This window comes from Entelurus aequoreus, linkage group LG06 (genome assembly GCF_033978785.1).
Source record: "Entelurus aequoreus isolate RoL-2023_Sb linkage group LG06, RoL_Eaeq_v1.1, whole genome shotgun sequence".
Taxonomy (NCBI): Eukaryota; Metazoa; Chordata; class Actinopteri; order Syngnathiformes; family Syngnathidae; genus Entelurus; species Entelurus aequoreus.
Window position 1 is genome coordinate 31,324,664 of NC_084736.1, and position 13,578 is coordinate 31,338,241.

General features: G+C 35.2%; 1 protein-coding gene across 1 annotated transcript in view; it reads left to right on the forward strand.

The window, feature by feature from the left end:
• The window catches only part of prkcbb (protein kinase C, beta b), a 289,138-nt gene that overhangs the window by 163,962 nt on the left and 111,598 nt on the right, over positions 1–13,578 (forward strand). Inside the window, 1 exon segment of the mRNA XM_062050524.1 lies at positions 4,045–4,173. Within this exon segment, the coding sequence (XP_061906508.1) occupies positions 4,045–4,173 (129 nt within the window).

Consider the following 13,578-nt stretch of genomic DNA (forward strand, 5'->3'; position numbering starts at 1 on the left):
TTTTTTAAAACTTTTTGCATTTTGGCCCCGTTTACACTAAGCGTTTACACTAAGCGTTTACACTGGATAACTAAGGTTATCCAGTGTAAATCCCACCTAACCTTATCCGTGTCCACACACAACAATGCCACCGTTTAAGACCCCCTCCCCCTCCGTCCGCCGGCGCAACACGACCTAGTACGCATGCGTGGAAAATGCGCACGTCATAGTCGCCTCCAGTGTTGCTTTGTGTGCAAGTTCTTAAATGTAACTTATCTGAACAATATCCAGTGTTGTGGTATTTCAATTAACTGGAATCCAGTGTGCTGTGGGGCCCTATTGTAGTGAATCACACCTGAGCCATCATAAATTAATCATATCTGTATTAGACACCTAAACAATGTGATAAAGAACATTTAACATTAATCAATCTCGGAATCTAGATATCTGGTCGGGACACTCCTCACTCTTTTGCCTTCCCCTTCATTGGCCATTCCTTTTTGGCGACTTTCTATACTCTGGACCTAGACGTTGAGTCGGCTACATACAAGGCGGACAATAACTGATACAGTCTGCTTTGCCAGTTCAAATGCAATCGATGTTTTCCTCGACGGCCAGGTAATACAAAGCACACGCTACCTTTTTTTATCACATCCACAGGAGCTCGCATTCTCGTTGTCTCTCCTTCGCCAAATGGACTAAGTTTTTCACTAAGTAGCATCACAGCTGACCCGGCCGGACATTGGAAAGTTCTCTTGCCGTCTGAGAAAGGTTTTATCCCAAATAGCTGCAATCACTTTCTCTTAAGGTATTCATGTGTGATTTCCACTAGCGTCTGTACATGTAGAAGAAGGAGAAACACGGGCATGTCTGGATGACTCGCCTCCATCTTTCCAGTGGTTAGCTCCGAGTTACGAAACCGGTTTATTACGAAGCTGGTTGTGGCGCGTTCTTTCTGACGTCACTTCCTCTCCAAACTCAGTTTGTAAACGATCAATGAGTCCATACAAAGAGCCGGAGATTCAAGAAATACACGGCGCACTTAGCCGTGTAAAAAAATTGTCCGAGGAGGGGTACCTTAACCCTGTAAGACCCAAATATAGAAAAACCTAAAAAAAAAAAATTGACCTCTCAGATGTTGTTGTAGGAGGCATTTGATGCAAAAATTGAAGAGTTAAAAAAAAAAAAATGTTTATGTATGTTTTTAGAGAAATGTTGTAATATTGCAACATTGGGCTTTGGTGGGAGCAGAATTTCTGTATTTGTACTCACGTTGTCTGAACAACTAAGGGTTCATTTGCAGGGTTGATTGCTTACTTAGCCCCATAACGGTATATACCATTAATAATAATCACACAGTAGTTATATTTCGATTGTAGCTGAGATAGGCTCCAGCGCCCCCCGCGACCCCAAAGGGAATAAGCGGTAGAAAATGGATGGATGGCATTTATTACAAATGTAAAAAATATGAAACAAGATAAAACTCTTAAAAAACTTTTTTTCTTTTCATGACATTTGTCATGAGAACTTTCATTGGTGGTGAAAGTCCAAAAACAGTCCCCGTCGTCTGTAAAACGTCTGTAGTATGTATACTATCCATGTATGGAGAAAATACTTCTGGCAGTGATGTAGTGGAGGGAATACAACCTGTTTGAGCCCACTGAGACAAGCCAACTATTTGACTACCACATTCACCCAGTGTTGTATAATTGCAACAATTATATAACAAGCTCTAAATGAAATTTGATGCATCTGTTCCACAATAACTACATATGTACATGCTCTAGGCCTTTTAATAAAAAACCCAAAAAAATATATAAAAGACATTTTAATTACTTGAATCTGATGAATCCAGTCCAATGAAACAAATAGATTTTGTTTGAAGGAAACCTTGAGAGGTTGTGTAAGTTCATGGCCAGAAGGCGTGACTTATAAATAAATGTACGATCCAATAGCCTTGTGAGACTGAACAATAGGACCCAATGACTATGTAAATGTGGTAAAAAAATATATAGCAGATTTTAGGATGGTTAAAGGTAACGTTGTAATTTTACAACAAGGGGTGTTACAGGGTTAAACGCTGGTTTAGTGTGGCTGAAACGGGGCTTAGGCTAAATAATTATTCGTTTAAGGGGTTAAACGACTTAGTGTAGACATGGCCTTTTACCGTCAGCAAAGACAATTCTATAGATTAGCCGCACCGTTTTTTAAGCCGCAGTCTTCAAAGCGTAGGAAAATTATAGTCCGGAACTTACAGTAATTTGTGTTTTTATTACCAAAGCTTTTTTTGGATACTGATTTTGTACAACTGAATTTTTTGCATTTGAATTTTGTGAGCATAATTTTTTTTACATTAAATTATGCTGACAATTTTATTGGGTAAAACTCTGTGAGTGTATGACAATTCAGTAAAAAAATATTTAGTCTATAAAAGTTAATTGTGTTAATATTCTGTGTATAAGAATTCAGTTTATGAAAAGTCAGTGAAAAAATTTTAGTGTATAAAAGTTAATTGTGTTAAAATTCAGTAAAAACATAATTAATGTACAAAAATTCAGAGTGTAAAAATTCTGTTTATTACAATTCAGTGAAAACATTTTAGTGTATAAAAGTTAATTGTGTTAAAATTCAGTGTATAAAAATTCAGTTTATAAAAATTCAGTGTATAAAAATTCAGTGAAAAACATAATTCAGTTTATAAAAATTCTGTGTATAAAAATTCAGTGTATTAAAATTCAGTGAAAAACATAATTAGAGTATACAAATTCAGAGTGTAAAAATTCAGTGCAGAAATGTTTCATTTCAGGTCAATAAAAACTGAAGGAATCGATTTTCTCAGAAGAGCCAATCAGGTGCTTCAGTCTTAATTGACCTGAAATGAGTCTCCAATTTTAAAGCAACAAATATTTCTGCACTGAATTTTTACACACTGAAATATTTTTACATGATTTTTACACACAAAAAATGTGTTTACACTGAATTTGTAAACACACAAATGTTGCTGACATATAACAATTACATAAGTTCATTGTCCAAAAACTCTTTCATAAAAAGACACAAAGTAATTGGAGCCATGAATAGATCAATAATTCATAACAACATTGATTTTGATTCATTATTATTTTTTTGAACATGACAGTTTTTGGTTGTTTTGGATAAAATCCCACTAAAATTCTTGAGGATCCAAAAGTTTCCACTCATAAAAGTGTTAAAAATAAGGCATAAATGTATTTTTTTTTAAACTTTAAACACTCTTTATCAACTTCACATCTATCTGTCGATTATACGTTTTTATCATAATTTCATATTTTGGGTTTGTTTGTTGGTATTATGCCCTTTTTTTTAAAATAAAATGGTGTTTGTTGTATGGCAAACATACAAAATATGTAATATTTTCCTTCCAAAAATATTTCAAAGTGGAATATTTATATTGAAGTAATTTTAATAGATCAATAATTCATAACACCCTGATTTTAATTTATTATTATTAAAAAATAAATCAAATCCCACTAAAATTATTGGGGATCCAAAAGTTTCCTCTCATAAAAGTGTTAAAAATAAGTAATAAATGTATTTTTTAACTTTAAACACTCTTTATCAACTTCACATCTATCTGTCAATTATATGTTTTCATTATAATTTCACATGTTTGTTGGCATTATGCCCTTTATTTAACATAAAATTGTGTTTGTTATATGGCAAACATACAAAATATGCAATATTTTCACAGAAATATTTCAAAATTGAATATTTGATGTAAGTAATTGGAGTCTTAAATAGATCAATAATTGATTTATTATTTATTATTTTTTGAGCAATGACAGTTTTGAAGAAAAAAAACTGTGTGTTATAAAAGTAAACAATTCAACCTTTTCTGGTTACATTTCACCTGTTTGCTCTTTTATTCCACCTTTTTATGTTTTTCCTTCATTACTTTTTTTATAATAGTATTTTTTTAAATGAGTAGTGTGTGACAAAGTGTCTTAGCGGGGCACAAATGGCCCCCAGGCAGCACTATGACCACCCCTGCTGTGGTGGTTACTGAGTGTACCTTGTCTGTTGCAGATTGCATGATGAACATTCATAAACGATGTGTGGCTAACGTGCCTAGCCTGTGTGGGACAGACCACACTGAGAGGAGAGGTCGCATCTACATCACTGCTGAGATCAAGACCAACGTGCTCACTGTCACCAGTAAGTATCTCTCTCACCACATCACACACACGCACACACACATCCACACACACACACATTATTTATTTATAATGTTTTTTTTGTTAAAACATTTTTTTTTAATGTTTTTTCATTTAAACGCTTTATTTGTCTGTCATGTTTTTTTAACACATTTTTTATTTGTTTTTTGTTTACACTTTTTTTTATTATGTATTTTCGTTTACACGTTTTTTTTATTAACTTTTTTTGTTTAAACGTTTTTTATTATGTTTTTTTTGTTTATACGTTTTTTTGATTTATTAAGTTTTTTTTGTTTACATGTTTTTTTTATTTATTATGTTTTTTTTCCGTTTACACATTTTTTTTAACAGCGAGGCCGTGTAAAGTGAACCGCGTTGTAGCGAGGGAACGCTTTCTAGGTATGTAAAGAAGTGTATTTACAACATTAATAATATATACATACTATGCAAATATAAAAAAGCTTGCTGTGAAAAATGAGTTGGAATTTCACAAGAAAAATGTCACAATTTCACAACGCAAGTCAAACTTTTACAAGAATAACCGAACATTTGTGTAATATCATGATAAAAGTTTAATTTTGCTCAAGAACAGTCACAATTTTACAAGAAAAGCTTAAAATGTTGTACATTTTATGAAAAGAATCGTAATTTTACTCGACCAAAAGTCACAATTTTGTAAGAAAACTTTAACATTTTGGCAATATTATAATAATAAACGGAATTTTACTTGGCAAAATTATAACAAAAGTCATAATTTTACTCAAAAAATGTCACTGTTTTACAAGAACAACAAAAAAATTGGCAATATTGTGACAAAAGTCTAAATTTTACATGACAAATGTTACCATTTTGCATTAAAAAGTAATATATTTCCATAAAAAAATAATAATTTTACGAGAAAATATTGCTACATTACCAAAACTGAAAGAATATGAGAAATTGTTCCCAATTTTATATATAAATAAAAGAAAAAGAAAAAAGACAAAAGTTTTTTGTTGAATTTTTTGTTTGTAATTGGTTTTTAATCGTCATTATTTACTTCAAGTTATTGCATTAAGTCTCTATATACATATTTATTTTATTATTAATTTTGGCCAAAGGGGGCGCATTTCAATTTCTGACACACACTTGTAATTACATATGTTGGCCAGAGGGGGAGCACTTTTAAAAGCGACACACAGTCAATTTGAACAATCTCTCCTTTTTGGGACCACCCTCATTTTGGGGTGCAAATGAGACATTCTCTATTAGATGCAATGCTTTTCTGTATTGGGACCATGATTTATGTCCTCACTTGTTCACACCTCCTCATATGGAAGCTACTTTTCTTCAAATCATGACAGCGTGGCGTAGTTGGGTGAGTGGCTATGCCGGCGACCTGAGGGTTCCTGGTTGGATCCCCACCATCTACCAACCTAGTCACGTCCGATGTGTCCTTGAGCAAGACATTTCACCCTTGCTCCTGATGGGTCCTGGTTAGGGCCTTGCATGGCAGCTCCCGTCATCAGATTTTAATCGTCGGGGATTTTAATGTACACGTTTGTTGTAGTTCTAAACCCATGGCCGGAGAGTTTTTGGACTTGATCGAAGGTTTTAATTTGGCTCAGCATGTTACTGGCCCAACACATGTACACGGGCACACTCTAGACCTTGTACTGTCTTATGGTTTTAATGTTGACAATGTCGTCGTTTGTGATGCTGTGTTTTCCGATCACAGTCCTGTTATGTTCAATTTAAGCTTGGATCCTGATGTAAAACCGCCTGCTATGCGTCATGGGCGTGTTATTAGTACTGACACTGCAGCCGCCTTTTGTCCTTTGTTCACTGTGTCCATGCAGAGTATATCACACTCTGCAGACACTGAACAATTGATGTGCTCTTTTATGTCCACATGTTCTGAGATTCTGGCCAGTATAGCGCCCCTCAGAGCTATACGTCCAAAGTCAAAACAGGAGCCTTGGCTCAATGACACCACGCGCACAGCTCGGCGTGAGTGGTGAAGGGCGGAGCGTAAGTGGAAAAGGGATCACTTGGAGGTCTCTTATCAAATTTTAAAAGAAAGCTGTGGGAATTATCAAAGTGTGTTAAAGCTGAAAAAACTAAATATTTGTCAGACTTAATTTCAAATAGTGTCAACAAGCCACGTGTTCTTTTTAAATCTATTAGTTTTGATCTTAATCCGAATCAAGCCACTTCACTGGAGATGACAAGTGAAACTTGTGAAAATGTTCTCTCCTTTTTTAACGACAAGGTTGCTACTATTCGGGCAAATCTTTCTCCTTCTCCATTTAGTTTCAATGTGGCCACTCAGTGCTCGGCTGTGTTTTGTCAGTTTGAGCCTGTGTCCATGCCTAAACTTACAGGAATAGTTGACAAACTAAAACCCTCGTCCTGTCCCACAGACCCAGGCCCCCCTCGCTTTTTTAAAGAAGTCTGGGACTCTATTGACTTGACTTGTCTGTTAGGGACATCATCAACAGCAGCTTGATTTCTGGCAGTGTGCCCTCTTTTTGTAAAGGAGCTGTTGTTGAGCCTTTGATAAAAAAAAAACAGGTCTTGATCCTACAAGTTTGTCAAATTATCGGCCCATTTCTAAATTACCTTTTGTGTCAAAAATTTTTGAGAAATGTGTTTTGGCGCAACTGCAGCCTTTTTTTAGATGAAAATAGCAATTTAGATCCATTTCAGTCTGGATACAAAGCTTTGCACAGTACTGAATCTGCACCTTTAAAGGTTTTTAATGACTTGCTTTTAATGTCTGATTATGGCAGCTCTGCCATTTTAGTGCTTTTAGATCTTACAGCTGCCTTTGACACAATCGACCACACAATTCTTTTAGATCGCCTGAGAGACTGTGTGGGTGTCAGGGGGACTGCATTAGAGTGGTTCAGATCCTACCTGTCAGAAAGGTCCTTCTCTGTCAGGCTGGGGGACGCCACCTCTTCTTCTGCTCCGCTTTACTGTGGTGTCCCCCAGGGATCTATTCTAGGCCCCATCCTGTTCGCTCTATATCTCCTCCCGATTGGAGAGATTTTTCAGAGGCATGGAGTGTCTTATCACTTTTATGCAGACGACTGCCAAATTTATATGCCGATTTCAAAAGGCCACGGCCCCCTAACACCCCTTCTCAACTGTCTATGCGACATCAGGGCTTGGTTAGCCCAGAATTTTTTAATAATGAATGAGGGAAAAACAGAAATTTTAGTTTTTGGTCCGGCCCTCACTGACTTGGGACAATTGCAAAATGATGTGCGTCCCAAAGTCGCCAGCCTTGGCGTCACTATAGACAGCGATTTTAAACTTGACAAACAAGCCAATGGCGTTTTAAAATCGTGTTTTTATCATCTTCGTCTTTTAGTAAAGGTAAAACCGTTTTTATCTTTTAATCTTTTTGAACAAGTCGTGCATGCTTTTATTTCAAGTGGCCTGGACTACTGCAATGCACTTTATGCTGGCATTAGCCAAAAAGCTCTCTTCCGGTTGCAGTTAGTCCAGAACGCGGCAGCACAAATTTTAACAGGGGCCAGGAAACGCCAGCATATAACCCCAATTCTTCAGAGTTTGCACTGGCTCCCTGTTCATCTTAAAATTGATTTTAAAACCTTGCTGTTTGTTTTTAAAGCTTTGCATGCACTGGCACCTCAGTATATCTCAGACCTCATCCAAACTTACAATCCTGCGCGCGCTCTGAGATCCGAGAGCCAGCTCCAGCTCGTGGTGCCCAAGACCAGACTTAAAACCAGGGGAGACAGGGCCTTCTCTGTGGTCGGCCCTAAACTCTGGAACACTCTGCCCCTCCATGTTCAAACTGCTCCCACAGTGGAGTGTTTTAAGTCTCGTCTTAAGACCCACTTTTATTCTCTGGCTTTTAACACTATGTGAGTTGTGTGGTCCTCTGTTGTCCTCTGTGTCTTTAAAATTTTGATTTCTATTTACTGTTTTAATTGGTTTTACCCTTTAAAATCGTTTTTAATCATATTTTTTTATATTGTTTTTAATTGTTTTTAATATTGTTGTGCAGCACTTTGGAAACATTTTGTTGTTTAAATGTGCTATATAATTAAAGTGGATTGGATTGGATTGGATCAGTGTGTGAATGTGTGTGTGAATGGGTGAATGTGGAAATAGTGTCAAAGCGCTTTGAGTACCTTGAAGGTAGAAAAGCACTATACAAGTATAACCCATTTGACCATTTTTACCATTCCTTGTTGATGTCTCCAGAATGGTAGAAATACAAGAACTCACACATGCTCTGTCTCCCTCTAGTGGTGGAACTACAAAATGTTTACTGTCACCTCTCTGTTAACACATGACACCAGTTCCTACTTTCAAGCACTTTAGGACTCAAGTCTCATGGCAGGCTGCAGCGATTATTCCATTCAATCGATTAATTTGATTAGAAATAAGCTTCAATTCATAATCTGTCGCCTCAATTAATCGTTTAATAAATGGAAATAATGCAAAATTGATCAAATACAGACTGCGTGGAATGCCTTAAAGTTAAAATATGCAAACATAAATTTAAAATAATAAAGTCATATATTACATCCATCCATCCATTTCTACCGCTTATTCCCTTCGGGGTCGCGGGGGGCGCTGGAGCCTATCTCAGCTACAATCGGGCGGAAGGCGGGGTACACCCTGGACAAGTCGCCATCTCATATACATGACATTTAAAATCAATATAGTCATATATTACATGTACATTATATTCAAAATAATATACTCAAATATTATATGTACATTATATTTCAAATAATATAATAATTGTTTTACATTTTCATTATGTTTAAAATAATAGTATTTTTTACATGTACATTATATTTAAAATAATATAGTCATTTTTTACATGTAAGTTATATTTAAAATAATATAGACATATATTACATGTACATTATATTTAAAATAATATAGGCATATATTACATGTACATTATATTTAAAATAATATAGTAATTTTTTACATGTATGTTATATTTAAAATAATATATAATAATATGTAAACATGTACATTATATTTAAAATAATATAGTCATATATTACATGTACATTATATGTAAAATAATATAATCATTTTTTACATGTACATTATATTTAAAATAATATAGTCATTTTTTACCTGAACATTATATTTAAAATAATAGTCATTTTTTACATGTACATTATATTTAAAATGATATAGTACATTTTTACATTTACGTTATATTTAAAATAATATAGTCATATATTACGTGTACATTATATCTAAAATTACATAGTCTTACATTACATGTACATTATATTTAATACCAGTATAGCCATATATTTAAGATGTTTGTTTTTTACAGTACACTACTGTAATTGTAAAAACAATTCCACTTTTGTCTTATGTCTTTTGTCTCAATTCAATCAAGTTTTTTTTACTGTAAAATCTTCTGACTTTTTTTTTTTAACAGTGAAAAGATGCACATTTAAAACATACAAATGCACTGAAAATGTGTCCAGGTTATGAATAATACAAATATTAGTACAATAGTCATGACAAACTAATATCATCATGAAGATGTTTATGTGTTTTTTTGGTTTATTATTTTCTTCACTGCTTATGAAATCTGTTTTTGAAAAGATCAGATTAACGCAGAAGTAACAATGCAGTATATTTGGCTACTTGTAGGTGGCAGCAGAGGAAAGGTAATATCCTGACCTGTTACCATGGTTACGGTGCCATTCATGTTCCTCAGTGCTCAGCCTCAGAAATGATGTTTGAAGGAAAAATAATAACATTCTTGTTTTTATTGAGCCAATAATGGGAGAATTGTTATGTTTATGTCTTTATTTGTTCTAATGTTTGGACTTGTATCTCAATTTTATTACAACAATTCAATCATTTGTTTTCTTACACAGAAACTATGTTAATGACTGCATTTTACTGTTATTTTTAAATTATTACACCATTTGTAACCATGCCTGAAATATACCAAAGATACACAAATGATATATTTATGTGAAACAATCTTTTTACTTTTTAATCTTTTTTTTTAATCAAAAGAAAATGAGCATGATGTCAATATTTTCTGTCTCTGAGTCACAAAACAGCAGAATTTGAACATCTTGTTGGATTTTATTCTCTTGCTAAATCATTCTCTATTAGATCACACACAAGTCTGCAGAACTGCTTGTATCGCACATGATTTCACTCACTAGTAAACACTATGCAGGACTGCTTGTATCGCACATGATTTCACACACTAGTAAACACTCTGCAGGACTGCTTGTGTCGCACATGATTTCACACACTAGTAAACATTCTGCAGGACTGCTTGTATAGCACATGATATCACACACTAGTAAACACTGTCGGACTACTTGTATCGTACATGATATCACACATTAGTAAACACTCTGCAGGACTGCTTGTATCGCACATGATATCACACACAAGTAAACACTCTGCAGGACTGCTTGTATCGCACATGATATTACACACAAGTTAACACTCTGCAGGACTGCTTGTATCGCACATGATATTACACACAAGTTAACACTCTGTAATGCTGCTTGTATCGCACATGATATCACACACTAGTAAACACGCTGCAGGACTGCTTGTATCACACTTGATATCACACACATGTAAACACTCTGCAGGACTGCTTGTATCGCACATGATATCACACACACACAAGGAAACACTCTGCAGGACTGCTTGTATCGCACATGACATCACACACAAGTAAACATGCTGCAGGACTGCTTGTATCACACATGAAATCACACCCAAGTAAACACGCTGCAGGACTGCTTGTATCGCATATGATATCACACACAAATAAACACTGTAATACTGCTTGTATCACACATGATACCACACACTAGTAAACAAGCTGCAGGACTGCTTGTATCGCACTTGATATCACACACAGATGTAAACACTCTGCAGGACTGCTTGTATCGCACGTGATACCACACACGAATAAAAATTATTCAGGACTGCTTGTATCGCACATGATATCACACAAACACGAGTAAACACTCTGCAGGACTGCTTGTATCGCACATGATATCACACACAACTAAACACTCTGCAGGACTGCTTGTATCGCTTATGATATCACACAAGTAAATACTCTGCAGGACGGCTTGTATCGCACATGATATCACACACAAGTAAACACTCTGCAGGACTGCTTGTATCGCACGTGATATCACACACGAGTAAACACTGCAGGACTGCTTGTATCGCACATGATATTACACACACACGAGTAAACACGCTGCAGGACTGCTTGTATCGCACATTAAATTACACACAAGTAAACACGCTGCATGACTGTTTGTATCGCACATGATATCACACAATAGAAATCACTTTGCAGGACTGCTTGTATCGCACATAATATCGCACACAAGTAAACACGCTGCAGGACTGCTTGTATCGCACATGAAATTACACACAAGTAAACACGCTGCATGACTGCTTGTATCGCACATGATATCACACAATAGAAATCACTTTGCAGGACTGCTTGTATCGCACACAAGTAAACACGTTGCAGGACTGCTTGTATCACACAGAAGTAAACACTCTGCAGGACTGCTTGTATCGCACAAGTAAACACTCTGTAATACTGCTTGTATCGCACATGATATCACACACTAGTAAACACGCTGCAGGACTGCTTGTATTGCACTTGATATCACACACAAGTAAACACTCTGCAGGACTGCTTGTATCGCACACGATATTTTTTAATTTTTCATTTCATTTACCGGTATTTATTTATTTTGGGCAATGACATAAAAAATAATAATAACAAAAAAAAGTACAAAGTTGACAACACATAGTAATATAAATTAATACAGTGCAAAAGGTAATGTATAGTATGTAATGCATGATTGTCCAGTTTTGCCTGAAAGGGAGTGGGAAGAAGATAATGTATTTAATCCCACCCCCAGTTCTCCATTCAGTGATTATTCACATGAGTTTCACTCTTACTTTGTTCAAGGATTATAATACAGATGTTGTATCATAGTGGCATTACCACAAGTAACAATAATTCTTACACTGTAACAATCATTTGTATCAACAATGTAGGAATAATGAATATACCAACAATGGTAATAGACAACATAGCAATAATGGTAATAGACAACATAGCAATAATGGTAAGGAAACATTGAGCACATGTTAACACTTTGAGACAGAGTATAGCAGCAGGTCAAATTAAAGACCCTCATCTCTATATTTGAACCAGACCCCATGTTTGTATAATAGTTTTAATCGATTAATAGTTTGGCATTGCTTGTGTTGTAAGTCCAGTTTGTTCCATAGTTTTACTCCGCATACAGACACACAAAAACGTTTACGAGTGGTTTGAGCTCTCGGCAATAAGAAATATCCAAAGCCTCTCAAGTTATGAGCCTGCACTCGTCTTATAAAAAAACGTTGTAGATTAGGCGGCAATAATTTATTAAATGCTTTATATAAGATTATTAATGTATTATATTTAACAAGGTCATCAAATTTGAGCAACTTTGATTGCATAAACAGATAATGAGTATGTTCTAAATAACCAACGTTGTGAGTGATTTGCACTGCTCTTTTCTGTAATATGATCAGAGGATGAATTGTGTTGTGGTAAGTATTCCCCCATATTTCAACACAGTATGTAAGGTATGGCAGTACCAAGGTGCAGTATAGAGTACGGAGTGCATTTTCATTGAGGTATAGTTTTGCTTTGTTTATAATTGAGAGGCTTTTGGAGATTTTTGTTTTAATGTGTCTGACATGAGGTTTCCATGATAGTTTACTATCAATTATTACTCCCAAAAATGTATTCTCATTTACGATTTCAATTTGGGTACCATCAATACTTATTTTCTGTTCAGACGTTATGTTGCGATTTCCAAACATCACTATCTTACTTTTATTTATATTCAAAGACAATTTATTTGTGTCCATCCATTTTTGTTACTATGTTTAGTTCTGTGTTTACTGTATTTATGAGCTCATTATAGTCATCACTACTGTAGAATATATTTGTGTCATCTGCAAATAGTATAAATTTCAGTACTTTGGATGTATTAAACATATCATTAATATATACATTAAACAGTTTTGGCCCCAACACGGACCCTTGGGGGACACCACAAGCAATGCCAAGAGTATCAGATAAAAATTGACCAATTTTTACAAACTGTACCCTCCCTGTTAAATAACTTTTTAACCAGTCACCAGCCAGCCCCCTAGTTCCATATATTTCCATTGTATCTAGTAGAATTGAATGATTAATGGTATCAAAGGCTAATGGATATCACACACAAGTAAACACACTGCAGTACTGCTTGTATTGCACATGATATCACACACAAGTAAACACTCTGCAGGACTGCTTGTATCGCACATGATATCACACACAAGTAAACAC